The sequence below is a fragment of the Alligator sinensis genome, unplaced genomic scaffold (genome assembly GCF_000455745.1).
Source record: "Alligator sinensis unplaced genomic scaffold, ASM45574v1 scaffold971_1, whole genome shotgun sequence".
NCBI classification, from domain to species: domain Eukaryota; kingdom Metazoa; phylum Chordata; order Crocodylia; family Alligatoridae; genus Alligator; species Alligator sinensis.
In genome coordinates, this window is record NW_005842559.1 from 203,831 (window position 1) to 219,265 (window position 15,435).

The following is a 15,435-nucleotide window of genomic DNA, read 5'->3' on the forward strand; positions in this document are numbered from 1 at the left end:
GCGCTGAGTTCAGCACCCCGAACAGCTCCGCCAGGATGAACGGGCTCAGCCACGGCCAGGGCACCATCGCCATGAAGGACCACGATGCCATCAAGCTCTTCATCGGGCAGATCCCCCGCAACCTGGAGGAGAGCGACCTCAAGCCCCTCTTCGAGGAATTCGGCAAGATCTACGAGCTGACAGTGCTCAAGGACCGCTTCACCGGCATGCACAAAGGTAGGGCCCCCGGCGCGCGCCCGCCTGCCCGCCTTGCCCACGCCAGGAGCCACAAAGGGGAGGCAGCCTGGGCAGGGAGCGCGCGGGAGCCCATTCAGAAACACGCTGCCATGACATAAACACCAGCCCCGCTGGGTCCCAGGGGCGCCCGCCGGCTCCAGCTGGGCAGCTCGCGCCCTCCCCTCCCCCCAGCCGCCTGGGGATTTGAGGGGGGAGGTGGGAAAGTTGGGTGGGAGGCTGAGCAGTGTGCCCAGCTATTTCACACTTTTCTTGTGGGGTTGATCGGGCTGCGTGTGCCATCAGGGCTGGCGTGGCTTGACGAATCTGCCATGAAGTCATAGAGAGGGGAAAAAAAGCCCTAGGAGTTCCCACCCTTCCCCTTCCTCCACCCTTCTTGGCTTAGTCTGGCTGGGGTAAGAGGGGGGAACAGGCTGCAACTTTTTCACGGCCTTTGGTTTCCTAGCTGGAAAGAAAACCATGAAAGATTGAGGCTGAATGGACACAAGCCCTTTAAGCACTAAGGTGTTGTTTATGTCTGGGATTATAGTGTAGTGGTGGGGGCGGGGGGTAGACCATGCAGGGAAAGATGGTGTGTGTCATCTGTTGACAGCTGTTATCTTCCTTGAATGAAGAAAATGAGAGGGGAGCAGTGGGGGGAAGGAAACTGTCCTGGAAAGGATTTACCTGTTGGGTGACTTCTTCTTGCAACTGCTGGGAAAGTAGCAGCATGCCAGAAAGAAATGGGTAAATCAACTGAGCAGCAACAGCAAGAGCCTCTCTGAGAACCCAGCATTAGCTTGACCCTGGAGGAAGGCTCTGAATTTGAATACGCTCCCCATGCCTACCAGATGGATCCTTGGGGGTTGGGGGAAATCATAGCAACAGGCTGTGTAATTTTTGAAAGAAGCCAGGAAGTCTGGCTGGGTTTGTAGATCCACATCAGACGCTGTTTGATAAGGCATTGCGTACACATGCAGGCTACTTGTGTTTCCAAATCTCGGCTGAGCTTTAAATGTGTCATCGAATATTCTCTGCTCTTCAGAATGATTCACTTTGAGGGTGTGGAGGGATGAAAGCCAGTACATTTCAGGACAACATCAATGCGGGGTTTTTGAGCGTTCCCCTCCACGCCAAGCCAGCCTCTGGGAAAAGCACAACAATAACAAAATCGCCCCATGCCTGCGTAACTTTAGCCAGGCTTGGCTGTATGGTGATGCTCCCCTAGTGAATACAAAGCAAAGGCCTTGTAATCATGATTGTCTTCTCTAGCGCTGAATGAGGAGTTAATACCCTGTGGTGTGCCTGGGAAAACATTATTCCTTGCTTTCCAATATATCCTAGGCAGGATTCGTAAGATGAGGTTGTTATATAATGCTGAGTTCCAGTTCAGGTAGAAATGGATGAGGACTGAGACAGAGAACGGCATATTAAGGGATTAATGACCGGAGAAATCAAACTCTTTGCAGATCTCTCTTTAAAACAAACAAACAAGCCAGACCATTCCCATCCCTACAGAGCAGGGACAGGGGAAGATATGTGCCTCCCACATGGAAATAACAGAATGGTTTCTGAGACAGAAAATGAGACCCCACATTGCAGATAGAAGCAGCAGGACCTGGAGTTTCTAGGAAGCCAAGACGAAACTTGGCATTTAGCATGATGGATAGATGCCTGTTACACAGCTGGCAGCTGCCTGGTCATTTTGACTCTCTGGTCCTCAGTTCAGTAACTGAGCATCCAGTATTTCTTTGTGTGCTTTCCTATGACCAGTTTTCCCACCCACCCAGAATACTAACAATGCAGGTGCAGTTGATATTTTTTATAAACAAAGTACATATGACTTCCTTTCTTTCATCCTTTCTTTCATGTTCATAAAAAGTCTTGTTCAATCTATCTGCCTGTCTGCCTGGCTGTCTATCTATCTATCTATTTTTGGGAAGACCTTCCCCCACTCCTCCAAAATCAAGCTTTAAATATCCTGCTCAATATAGGCAAACCAATTTCACACACTCATTTAATCAAATCTGCCATCCCTCCCTTCTTTTTAAGCTTTAGAGTGGCAATAGTTCTGACTTGCCACCTCAGAACTTTGGCAAACATTTCAGGCTTACATATACAGTATTCTGCAAAATCCACAGAGGAAGATGCTGAGTTGATTTGAAAGGGTAAACACTGTAAATGCATATTGCGGAGAGGGAAGAGGAACATGTAGCTGGTAGCTGCAGAGATCGAGGTTGAGATTTTCAGTTTTCCATCAGCAACTTTCTTAAAATATTGAAAACCGATGCTGGTGCCTGGGTACATTCCCTCCATGTTACATGGGAGAGTAAATACATTAAACATCAGGGAAGTTTCAAGGTGGTTTTAAACAAACAGAAAGAATCAGCAGCCCCCAATAGCTGTTGTCTATCTGATTGCATGCTGATGGCAACACTCTGCTTTGCCCCGCTGCTGAATTCCTTCTATTTGAAGGCGTGATGATTGCACTTATTAAGAGTTATTAATACTTAATCATCTGGCAGATTTAATTGTGCCAATATTAAAAATGCATCAATGTCAATTTCATTCATTAAATATTTACTTTTTTGAAGGGAAACTGTTTTGCTGCTGTTTTAATATCACTTTAAGAAGCTTTGAATATGACCTAATAAAATAATTGGAAGAGAGAGACCCACGATTATATAGATTTACATATAAATATATATATATACTAGGCTGGAAGCCTTGCAGAAATTCCTACCCACTTGCCTTTGGGCAAGTAATTCTATTGGCAATTGGCTGGTTACATTTTGGGCATTTGTTTCATCAGCACCGAGAGCAAATATGTTTTGTACCCCAGTGGGTGAATGGTCAGGATGATTTTGCCACGTCTGTACGGAAACAGTGCAGGCTGTATTGTGCAACACTTATTCATGACAACGAGCTCTTACTCCCACGACTCCGGGGGAGCTACTCACGTGAGTAAGCGCCGAGCGACGTGAGTCAGCGTTGGAAAATCTTGCGCGACTGGGTATTTTGGATTCACCAGCTGCAGCGTGTGCTAGTGAAAGAGTCAGAAATGGAGACCTTTGCTCATTCCAAGTAGCACTTCACACTTTTAGATCAATAGGATTGCTTGCTGAGGAAGGGGCTGGGAAGGAGATCAGACTTTGGCCCAAAGAGATGGGGTTAAAAGATCTCTAAATTCAGGCTTTTAAATTAGCCCTAAAAATAAGATTATAAATTAACTGCACAGCAGAAGGCAGATACTCACTCTCTCTCTCTCTCTCTCTCAAATGTTTTCCTAGCACTTAGGACTGGAAGGGGACCATCTGGCCTGGGATTGATGCATAAGGTCAAGAGTTCTGTCTAACACCCCTCTTGCCCCACCTTTAATAACCAAGCCAAATCAAAGCCAAGTCAGTCCTTCCTTAAATAGTTGTACTAATCCATCCCCTGAAGCACTAAGTCCATCTCTGAGTTTTCCTCATCACAATCAGACACAATCATTCTCTAAAACAAAATCCTGGAACACAACCAACGTCCCACTGGCAGCAAAACCCTTTGCATTCCCCTTTCATTTGCTCCTTGTTTTATATTTGTTGTTGTTCTTCTTCCCTTTCCTGTGCCCACCCCTTTGCTCTTTGATCTTTCCTCTGTGGGCCCCCGCCCCGTCCTTCCCCACCGCCCAACTCCTTCTCTCATTTAGGTTTGTTTGCCCTGGGTCACAGCTGAAATTCAGCCCTGTCTGACAGCTTCAGGTTTTGGTGACTGAATTCAAATATGATTTTGAAATTTAGCCTCTAGACCCATATTCAGTGACTGAGCTGAGGGAGACTGGAGAAAGTGAATCAAAATGTCTAAAGAGAGATGAAAAGGAGATGGGCAAAGGAGGAAATAACCAACAGCTTCAGTGTTGTTCCTTTCAAACATGAAGATACAGAGTTGGGGAGATGCGCACACACAGGCACACAACACAGGCAATCTGCACCAACACATCTCAACCTTTCCCCTTTTGTACTGATAGCAATTAATAACAACAATGCGCAGTCCTCTATATTGATACGTGGTGCTTTTTGTGTGCAAGGATCAGATCCCGTGGTGCTTTACAAATTGAGCCTGTGGATGTGAATAGGTGTTTACTTCTTTACATAGAAAAGGTTTCCCTTCATGTTCTCCCTGCATCCTCCCACCCAGGGAAATGCAGCTGTCTCTGGGATGGGTCACTGTGTACGTTTGCCTGTGCTAAACACAATGGGTTTAGGGCAGGGGTGAAGAGGACTGAGGTGTCCAGTTCAGTGTGCATGTGTTTTGGGGTGGGGTGAATTTAGGAAGGTTGAAAGCAAATACTAGAGTTGGAATTTAGCTAGAAAGATTGAGTGAGCTCTATAAACATCTATGTGTCTGTAAGACGTGTGTGTGTGTACGTAGATGCCGTGTGTGTGTGTGTGTGTGCGCGCGTGAGAGAGAGGGAGACAAGAGCAAGCTCTCTCTGCTGACATAGCAGGCTCACAGGCACTGTCTCCACTGGCACATTTTGGCTACCCCCTCCCTTCCCCTCCAGTAACAGCAGCAACTGAGAGAGCTGTGCTGGGCAGCAGCATTTTGAGTATGGTGAGGTGCAGAACTGCACGCAGCTGGGTTAGCAGACACAGTGCCAGAGACCCCTGCATAGACTCACACTCCCCATAGGGGATCCAGAGATGTGTTAGGTATGGTGGTAATTCTTAGGGATTAAAGGAGGGTGGAGATGGAGGCAAGGAGAAGGGGGTCAGTTCATACTCCAGGTCTGAAAGAGCTGGCAACAACAATCCTCCCCATGGGCCTTTTCCAAACCGTGGTGGGATGCCCAGTGTGCCCTCACAGAGCTGAATCAGGCCCGGGTCTTTGGTAGTCCCAGGTGTTACACTATAGCCCAGGCCAGGCTCTGTCTCCCCCCTCTCTGTTGCTGAGGTGGCCTGGAGTACATCACAACCCCTGCAGGTGGGATTGGCTCACCCAGAACAATGTCCTCCTGAAGTCAAGCTGGAACCTTTCCCCCACAATGCCGTGATGCAGAGATGCGCTCATGTCTTCCCATGATATGGGGTGAACCTGTCCTGGCACAGCCTGGCTCCTCTGCAGAGCTCTCCCTGGATTTGTGAATACAGTTCATGCTGGGGAAATGGGTTGGGGCCTCATTTATAAGAAGCACAAGAACTGCATTGACATCTGTGGGGCAAGCTCTCCTCACAGCATTGCACCAGTTTACTTCACCTCATTCAGGAGAGACCATGGCTTTGTTTGAGGAGTGTGTGTGTGGGGAGGGTAATCTCTCTCCTTGGCCTATTCCTTCCTTGCCCTCTCTCCTATGACTCTCAACAAGAAGGCTAGTCAGTGCCAGGTCTCAGGAGGCCAGTGGTGCACTGGGCGCTGGCCCAAGAGCCATCAGCTCAGCTTGTGCAGGCCACTGGCCAGCTGTCATGGTCAGGACGTTCGGATGCTACCAGCTCACCATGCATCAGATCCGTTCCCTGGCAGAGCCCCCAGGGCTGGCCTTTTGCTTGTGGCCTGCTGGCTTTGCAATTGGCAGCTTTTGCTGTCAGCAGTTGGAAGGAGAGGAGGGAGGGAAAAGAAAAAAAGGGAAGAAAGGGAGAGGTGAGGACATGGGAAGATGAGGGATGGCTGGAGAATAAAGCGCAGCTGTCTGTGGCATTCTTAGCAACATCAGCCTGGGCAGTGGTGAGGAGGTGGGTGTGCTTCCTCTCCTGGCTGGGAGAAGTGGGCCTGGGCACTCTTTCTGGTCACTTTACTGTCTGGGGAAGAAGAGGCTGCATAGACAATCTCCCTGGTTACCAAATCCATGGCGAGCCAAAGGAGGGCTATGAGATACATGGTGCCACCCAGAAAATGCCTTCCATCTATAACAGACCATGCTCCTGTGTCCTGGGTGAAGTGCAGAGCAATCCCATCCCAATGGGGTGGGGGCTGGTGGACACCCTGTCGCTGAGGAGATGCAGCTCCCGTGTGCACTGATGGATGCAGGGAGCTGTGACAGATGGACAGTGGGGTCTATATGATCTGGCTCATCCTCTTCTCTGGCTCAGCAGGACTGGGGTCCTCCTTCCACCTCACTCCATGGTCCTCTGAGAAGCTGAGACTCCCTGGGATCCTGAGGACAGAGGTGGGGAACAGTGATAGAGTAGGCAGCATTCCTAAGCTGGAGGTAAAGCTGCTTCAAGCAGCATGGATGCCGGCTTGGCCTCTCTGTGGCTGCTAAATTAGCTGTGCTAATGAGGGGTGGGCTGACAAGCCGCTACTCACTGCCAGTTGTGGATGCCCCAGGATCCAGATGACTCTCAGCAGATCCCCCCTTGATAGAGGTAAGACCGGAACACACCCCAGCCTGCCTTCCATCAAGTACTGGAGGGAACACTGCCTTGCTTTTCCCTAGAGAAATCTTGGTGCTCATCAATTTCTCCCTATGCAGAAGAACATGCCAGGGGGTGCAACTGGCAGCCTGTTTGGGTGAAGGGGGAGATGGCAGGCATCTTGTTCTGATTAATGGACAAAAACAAATGCTGAGTTTGAAATACAGTCCTGGTAGAAGGTGGCAAATGCCATTGGTGTCCCTGGACTCAGACCAATTGCCTCAATATGCATTGATCTCAGCCTCTCTGGGATTCCAGCAGCCAACTCTGAGCTGTAAATGCAAGTAGAAGAATGGATGAGGTCCCCAGACCCCAAGTCAGGGGATGAGATTAGCCTGGGAAAGTGGGGCTTTTGTTTCCAGACTACGGAGGCCAAATTCACCAGGATGTAACCAAACTAAACTCTTCTGGAATGTCTACTAGACTTGGCCTGTGAACCTGTATGGACAGGAAGACAACCTTCCATCTGTCTGCCTGTCTGTCTATTGCAGTGATTCTCACCCAGGGTGCTGGGACAACCTGGGCTGCCACCAGACCCTTTGAAGGGTGCTGAGAGGTATGAGGAGATAAATTAGGTGTTAGGAGTTAAGCGGACAAACTTAGAAGATAAGCACAACCTCAGGCTTATTTCTGCCTGGACAATGCCATGCTCTTCTGCAAGGAATAGTCCCCCTCCCACAGCAGTGGTAATGGTGTGGCATGTGAGTACTGTGGGCAAAGACTGCAAGTGGATTTGTTTTTATAGTGCTTGTAGATGCTTGGAGATATACGTCCCTGGGCAGGTTCATCCAGGCATCTTCAGCTGCAAGTGTGGTGGACTGTGTGATTTCCACCCCCATTGCCTGTTCCAGCAGGCACTTTTCAGGGGGCCTGGATGGGGATAGAGGTTCTTCTGCTCCTGTTCAAGGCTGTGTGTCCTCAAAAGATCAGTAATAACTGCAGCGAGCAGTGGGGTGCAAACATGGCAGGGTTTTTAAGGCTGTGGCATCAGGATGGGGCAAGAGCAGTTGCCCATATGGCTGTGTTTATATGGATTACAGATCCCACAATGCCATGCAAAGACCAGTGTGGGGAGAAGGGCATAGAATGGTGAGAGAGGTTCAAAAGAACCCTCTGCTATTGATAGTGAAGGTCCTGAGGGAGGGAGCACCTTTTGAATCTAGGAGTGGGGGACAGATGTGTGAAAGGGGGTAGGAAAGCAAACTAGAGGCAGTCCCTCCATTCCCAGACAACAAGAGGGGAGTTCCCACACAGTGCCATCTAGAAGGAGAGGATGAGGTGTGGCCTAAGTGGTGGGGTTTGGTAGGAGGATTTGGACATGTGATTTATAGGCTGGGAAGTCAGCAAGCCATGTTGGGTCATTGCAGGAACTACTGCCTCTGGAAACCAGGTCTTCCCAGGAGGAATCCACTTCTTCAGCTAGCAGGTGTTTCCGTGGCTCTGCCATACTAATGGAAATCTTGCTTCCCAGTGGTTGTATTTTATGGCAGGAAGGTAAGGACCAAATTCAAGTCTTGTATAATGTTCCAGGTTCAGTCCCTCCAATGTCCTGTCCAGGATTTGAGCAACCAGATATGAGAACCCACCCCAGGTCACAGGACTCTGTGGGTGCCCACAAAGTACAGATGTAGTTGGTGAAGCTCAGAATCCAGCCATTCATTTTTGAGGCATCAGGGCCTTGACATATGAAATAGCTTTTTGCTTAGTGAGAGCAGCCTTCTGCCCTGCTCCAGGAAGGGATGCAGTACTTTAGTGAGTGTGGGTGGGTTCCCTCTGAGGGAGGAGGTAGACTGCCAGCAGCCATGGGAACACCCATGTTTTCCTGGTAGCAAACCCAGCTGAAGCTGCTCTGGGCCAGAGAAGAGTGTCTTTGTCAACCCAGTAAAATGCTCAGTGGACCCCACCACAGAAAGCTTTGCTACCCAAGCAGCTGGCAGGCCTTTCAAAAAGGGAGGGGGACATTGGCTTATACTTATGGTACCCAGGAGCCCTGTGTTCAGTTCAGTGCCAATGCCAGCTTCCTTACTTCTTCCATGTAGCTCAGCCTCTCCCTGCCTTAGTAAAATGGATCCAACTCTTTTGTACTTTCTTGAGACTTGCAAAGCTGAAGTCAAATGGGTATTTGGGTCCTGAGGGCCATATAAATGTCACTATAGTCAGAGGCTATTTGTGTTTGAGCTGAACCTTGTCTTTAGCTTGTCCCAAGGACCAGTGCAGTTTGCTCAAGTTTGTAAGAAGTTTCTTTGCTGGGGGGCCTGGCCCAGAAGGCTCTTCGATACACAGAGAAAATCAGCTCTTGGGAAAACCCAGCAGTGAAGAGGTTTGACTTGATCTGGTACCCAGCCACAGTACTGAGGGCTGCCCTGACCAGAACTGGGATGCAGTAGTACCTTGACATTTTGCTCATTGTTAAGGCAAATGCATTTCTGCCCCTATTCCAGAGCAGTTATAGCAGAACTAGGGGAAATCCAGAGTAAGACAGATAAAGCAACCAGAGGCAGCAGGGTGTGCCTAGTAGCAGGATTTCACAGCGAGAGAGATGCAAGGGAACACAGCACTTTGGTTTGGAGTGATGACTAAGAGGAGCTAGGCTCTGGGCATCTAGCCAGCATGGGCTAGTGATTTGGAAACAGGCCCCTGAGTCAGGAGATGTGAGTATGAGACCCATTTCTGCCACTAGCTCCAGTCTGCTAAGGCCACATTTTTAAGTACTCAGCATCCTGAGCTGGGGCTGGGTTGTCCAGATGGTTCAGCTCTTAGGCATATGCCTAAACTGAGACCCTCAAAGGTGTCTTTGAGTTAGGTAACCATGTCTGATGTAATTTCATGTTGCTCTGAAGCTTCCTGCAGGGATAAAACCTTTTAGCAAGAAGGTGAGGGAAAGTTGGGCAAGAAGTCGGAGCCCAGATGGGTACAAAAAATGGCCCTGTTGATTTCAACTCCACCAGGTCTAGAAATCACTTTATAGACCAGCTACTCAATGAAAAAGGGTCTCAAATGTAAAGGAAAGGTAAAGGAGCACATCACAAGCAGAGATGCCGGCATTTCTCACCTTATGACTGGTGTTCCCCATGATTTCATTGCATCTCAGGTGCTAAACAGGACAGGTGTGCCCATTGCCCGAATGGGAGACCTTGATGGACAAGTTCTACAGAGTGACATTTTACTTTGAGTTGTGCCAGGTTTCAGGAATGACAGAAAGTCCTTGGGGTGGGATCTAGAAGCTCTGGGTTTGATTCCTAGCTCTGCCACAGGTCTCCTGTACAGATGGTTAAGTTCATAAGCTTTCTCTGAGCCTCAGATCCCCAAGTGTGAAGATTGGGGGGAAACAGATCTTCCTCCTACTTGGGCTAAACCAGGGGTGGGCAAAATGCGGCCTACCAGGCCATTCTATCTGGCCTGTGGGGCCCCTAAAAAAATTTAGAGAATTAATATTTATCTTCCCCTGGGCTGCCTGTCATGCGGCCCTTGATGGCTTGCCAAAACTCAGTAAGTGGCCATCTGCCCAAAATAATTGCCTGCCCCCGGGCTAAACCCATATGTTTGGGATGTTCAGACTACAGGAATGGGGCTGTAGAAATAGTGTACGTTTGCAGGAAGAGGACTGCAACACTATTACCTTACACTTATGGCAAGAGTCCCCTGTGTGACAGAGTACATAAGTGTTTCCACCTCTCCCACCCTTGCCTACCTGTAGCACTAGCTGAAGCATCTTGGATCCTGGAGCATCCTTGGGGCTGCTCTAACTTACAGTTTCCAAGGAGCTGCTCACTCAACAAGAGTTACTGGTGTGCATTGGGCTTGGGTCTGTTGAAGGGCTAAGCACATTGCTGTGCTAAGGGAATGCTTCACAGGTGCTCCATGGCAGCTTTCAGTCACCATTGGACTCCAGGAACATAATATTATTGCAGAAGCAGAGAAAACAGCAAGAAGCTGCTGGAGACAGACAGTCAGGGGGCAGAGTCCACACCACGGGATCCATGCTTATGGCTGGGCCACTTCCCAGAATTCCTTTCCCCAAATCCTAGCCCCCAGGCTCCATGGCTGTGATTTCCACTAAAGACTACGGTTCCCAGGATGCCATGCAATTGGGCCTCCCACAGTCATCTGATTACATGATCTGGAGCCACCACGCCTCTTGAGAAGCAGACAGCCCTCCCCAGGGGGTGAGTACGTGCAGGCTTGCTAGAAGCAAACACCTAGCTCCAGCCTGGCTGGGAGTGGGGGTATCCCCAGTCTGCAAATGATATGGGTCCCTCCCTGGCTAGCACAGGCAGGGAGAACAGCCCAGCTCCCAGGGAAGAAGGGTGCTGCCCTCAAAAGACATCCCTGCCTTTACACACACCTGCTGATGCTGTTCTCATGCTTGCGGGGAGGAAATGGGTGCCTGGCCCCCTTTGCAGCCCGATATAGGGCTGGCCTGTCGTGGGCAGCCTATAATAACAGCTTGTAGCCTTAATGGGCTCAGAGATGCTGTGGCCTGGTCTGGTATCTTAAGCTGTGAAGGTTCAGGCTGTTAGATCTAGAGGTCTCAGGTTCTCTCCCTGCGGGGGATCCAGCAACGGCTAGTCATATTACTCCACCTCTGTAGGTCCTGTAGAGTGGGCAACAGACTCACAAAGAAGCTGTTTTTCCAGGAGGATTTGTTGTCTGACAGACCCACAGCTGTTCCTGAGCCCTCATGAGATCTCCTAGGCTAGGGTGCTTCCCACAGGAGTTGGGGCTTCCTGTGTCCTGGGCTCCACAGTTAGTTACTGCCTGCACAGCTGAAGGCACTTTTACTCCATGAACTGCTTAATCATTACCGTTTTTGAGCTACCAAGTGGCTGAAGGGCTTCCTCTGCCAGGACTAAGGCAGGCTGTGCTGGGATGAGTAAGGTAGGGGTTCCTCTGTTTAGGACTAAAAGCCGGGGCCAGGGGTACATAGGGTCTGTGGTGTCTGAGGACCCTGCAGTCTGTCCTGTAGCTCAGCTTCTCCTCTAGCTCTTTTCCAGTCTGATACAGGCATTTGGGGCCCATGATAACCTGGGTCTCTTGTCCAGAATTTACCTGTTGATATCTGCATCTCAGTTTTTATTAAAAAACAGTAAGTTGTAGCCCTGCTGATTGGGAAAGGGAAGGAGAGCTTGTGCGTGGCACCTGCCTGAGTGAGCCGAGAGCATGGAACAAGTGCATGAGCCCAGGTGCCAGTGGGCACCCACCAAGACCACCTCAGCAGAGTGCTCTCTGTAACAGGAAGGGGAAAGCATAGCGAAAGCTGAACAGCTGCGGTAAGTACCCAAGATTACCCCCCGGGGGGCCCTGCAGGAGCTCCCAAAGGGAGGAGGTGTGGGTACTGCTGCTGGATGACATGCAGACTGCAGCCCCTTCCTTGTGAGGGCTCTGCCACCCTAAACAGGGAGGGGAGGGTGGCCTAGGAGTAGGGCTGGGGTTAGGGAAGCTCCCAGCCTGGGCTGACCCCCATCTCACCACCTCGGCTGAAGTCTGCCTATCTGTTAATCTGGAGGGTTTTGTTTAATCCTGGTGTGTTTGGCTCTGCACGCTCATTCTAATTAAGCGGGCCTGGCTAATGCACTCCAGCTGCCTTAAACCTAATCCCTCCTCCCCTCCCCCACCCACAGGCCCAGTGCCTTCCCTGCACAGTGGCCAAATCTGCCCCATCTCGTTTACAGTCTCAGTCTCAGTCCCAGTCCTGGGAACAGGCAAGATATGAAGCTTTGGTCTCAGTGAGCTGTTGCCAAACACCAAGTGCCTCTGGACAGACCATGAAATCCCAGCATGGATTCCCTGAGAGGGTTAAAGTCAGGCCCCTGGCTTTGCTAGCAATGCCAAGAAAGGGAACAGGGTGGCGTTGATGCCAAGCTGATGGACAAGGAGGAAGCTGGGGTAGGGGACAGGCTGTTTCTCTGCTCTCAGTCAGGATAATTAATCTGTTGTGCTTAGGGTAGGTGCATTCACACATGCACATGTTGCCATTGACCTCAGTGGACCTGTCACATGCACATCTGGCCCTGAGCAATGAAGCTGTCAAGAATGATCCAGTGCCTCCCCCATCCCTGTTATCAGCAGGATCTTACCGCTGAGGGACCTCCTAACCTGAACCCTCTAGTGACCCTTGCTCAGGACAGCAGAGGAAGGGGCCTCCCTCAGCAAGGACCTTGCTAAAAAAGCACAGGGGTGATTCCTTCCCCCTCACTGGTGCCATGAGGACAGGAATCACCAATGATGGGCGTCTAAACCCCTTGGTTGCTTGTGGGGATAGGGTAACTTCCCATTACCCTAAACCTGAGCTGGGGGCAGGAGAATTCCCAGCACCAAATCCCACTTGGGGAGAAGAGCCAGAACGTTGTTCTTGATCCCTGAGTATTTATTTTCATCTGATTTGCTCCCAGGCCTATCCAACAGGCTGCACGCCCAATTTACTCTTAGTACCATTCTCACCTGGGGGTCAACTCACTCGGGTCAACCCCTCGGACAGAACCTGGCCTCCAACCCCATGGTGATGCGGCTGAGTGGCATCATCATTTGCATGGGAACTCCTGCTGATGCCTGTCACAGACAGACTGGTCTACGGGATGGAGGAGCCGTGTGGTGTTTGTGGAAAGAGAGGGTTGGTCCTTCTCCTCAGGATGTCGGGTACCTTGCCAGGATGACAGATGTGTAACCCTGCAGGATGATTGCTAATGCCCCTTGCTTTGTCTTGACCGGGGTGGAGCAGTCAAGGTGACCCTTGAATCCAAAGTTCTTGTCTCCCCCGGCCCATGGCATGTGTGTGAGATGGAGAGCTGTCTTGAGTGCAGAGCAGACGTCTACGTGCTGGGAGGGTCTAGGATTTGAGCAGCAGACAGGTCCAGATTCAAGTTCCCTAAGACTGGGAATACTTAGACCTATGTCCAGCCATTATGTCTGGCTCTTGCTGTGACATTGGTGAGACCAAAGTCCCTGAGGAGCTCAGCTCTGGCATACTTCCTGCTTGATGGTCCTCTGCCCACTAGGTCGGGCAGGAATGAAGGTCCATTTCCCACCCTGCACCCCCAGGGAGTCCTGGTAAAGCCCCTCCTAGAAGTTATTCCAGCCCAGACGTGATTGTCCAACATGAAGCCCCAAAGTGCTGTAGATCCCCATACCCATCTGGCTCTGAGAGGCAGGGGTCACTTGCTGTCCCCTTGACGGGAGGTGGAGGTGTCTTTCTGGGATATACAAGGAACCTGCAGCTCATTTCACACATGCAGAGGGAACGGGGAGCATCTGCTTAGTGACCTGCTCCTAGCACTGACTCTCTGGTATGGCAGGAGCTGGGACAGGATGCTGAGAGCTGGCGTGAGCTCCAGGTGCCTGTACTGGTCAGTGGCAGGTGTGAGGTGCTGGGAACCCAGAGCAAACCACTTCTTGGACAAGGGGGCATGTGGCTTGTGTGGCGAGGTGACACAGCAGGGTCTGGAGTGCGCGTGAGGGCTGAGCAGCTACCGAGAGTCGGGGGACTTGGCAGTTGTGGGGGGGACGTGTTGCAGGGCAGCAGGCATGGGGCAGGGGTGCATGGCCTGGAGTGCATGGGTGTTCAAGGGGGTGTTCGTGTCCATTGGAGGATGCAGTTGTGTGGAGACCACAGCGGGCAGGAGTGTGTAGCTGATTACACAAGGGTGGCAGCTGTGGGGCAGATTTCAGGTACGAAGTCTAAGCTTCTGCTGCGAAGAACCACCTCACAAAAATTTGCCCGTGCTGGTGCTACCACCTCTCGTGGCTCTGGGAATGAGATGCAGGCGCTGCCTACATGGGGAAGAGAAGGCATTGATTCTGTTCCCCCAGCCCCAGACATTTCTGTGGGACACTTGCTCTAAGTGACTGTTAACCCTTGCGCCGCTCTCCCTGTGGCGGGCCATTTTCTCTGTCCGTGGAGACCTAAGGGCATTTATACACATGCTTCTGGAGCGAGGAGGGGCTTTAATTAGAGTGGCTCCAAGAGCTGCTGTAATTAAAGCGCCTGGAGCATCTCTTGTATCAGTGTCCCCGCGCTGAAAAATGGTGGCGGGGGCACTTTAACTACAGCTCATCGAACGAGTTTTAGTTAAAGCACCTGTGCCGCCATTGTTAAGTGTAGGGATGCTAATACATGAGGTGCTGGAGCACGGTAAGTGCTCCGATGCACTGTAATTGCAGTGTGTTGAAGCCGCCTTGCTGCACGTGTCCAGGCGCCCTACGTTCCTGGCGTGCAGAGCCCGCTCTTCTTTGAGCGGGCGCAGACAACATGGCCTGCGTCGGAGCTGCCTGGCGCCGTGGCGCTGAGCTCCCTCAGCCCAGCCCAGCCTTGCCAGGCAGCCTGGATGCCCTGAGGGTGTATTTCAGTCTGAAATCACGCGGGCGCGTCGAAGACACAGCTGAGAAATGGCCATTTCATGGGAGTTTGGCTTTAGGCCCTTGGGTGGGTTTGAAGCCTGTTCTAGAGCGAGCCTCAGGGCTGTCAATAGCAGCCAGCCCTAGCGAGCAACCACGCTGGGCCTTGGCCTGCTCACAGCCACCCCCGTGTCAATCAGGTCTTGCTCCCTGGCTGGCAGTGGCGTTGCGCTGCTGTACAACCAGGGAAGGAGCAGAATCAGTCCCTTCGGCTTTTCTGTGATGTGGATGTCGGCCCCCAGAGCTGTCAAAGCCGTGCCTGTGCTGGCAGCGTGTTCACCAAGATGTCTACCCGCGAGCTCCTACATCAGCCCGGCCATCCCCGGCATTCACCCCTCTGCCCCGCGCCCCCGCTGGACTCATCGCTGTATGGCAGCTGCATTTCTACCACAAATCTTTCGGAGCAGGGGCTGGGGCCTCTTTCTCTCACACCTGGGAT

General features: G+C 51.2%; 1 protein-coding gene across 1 annotated transcript in view; it reads left to right on the plus strand.

Annotated features, from left to right (window-relative positions):
• Positions 1 to 14: 14 nt before the first annotated feature.
• CELF6 (CUGBP Elav-like family member 6) overlaps positions 15 to 15,435 on the plus strand; it is a 193,421-nt gene continuing 178,000 nt past the window's right edge. Inside the window, exon 1 of the mRNA XM_025214009.1 lies at positions 15 to 216. Coding sequence (XP_025069794.1) covers positions 36 to 216 — 181 coding nt within the window. The 5' untranslated portion in view covers positions 15 to 35. The remainder of the gene's footprint in view (positions 217 to 15,435) is intronic.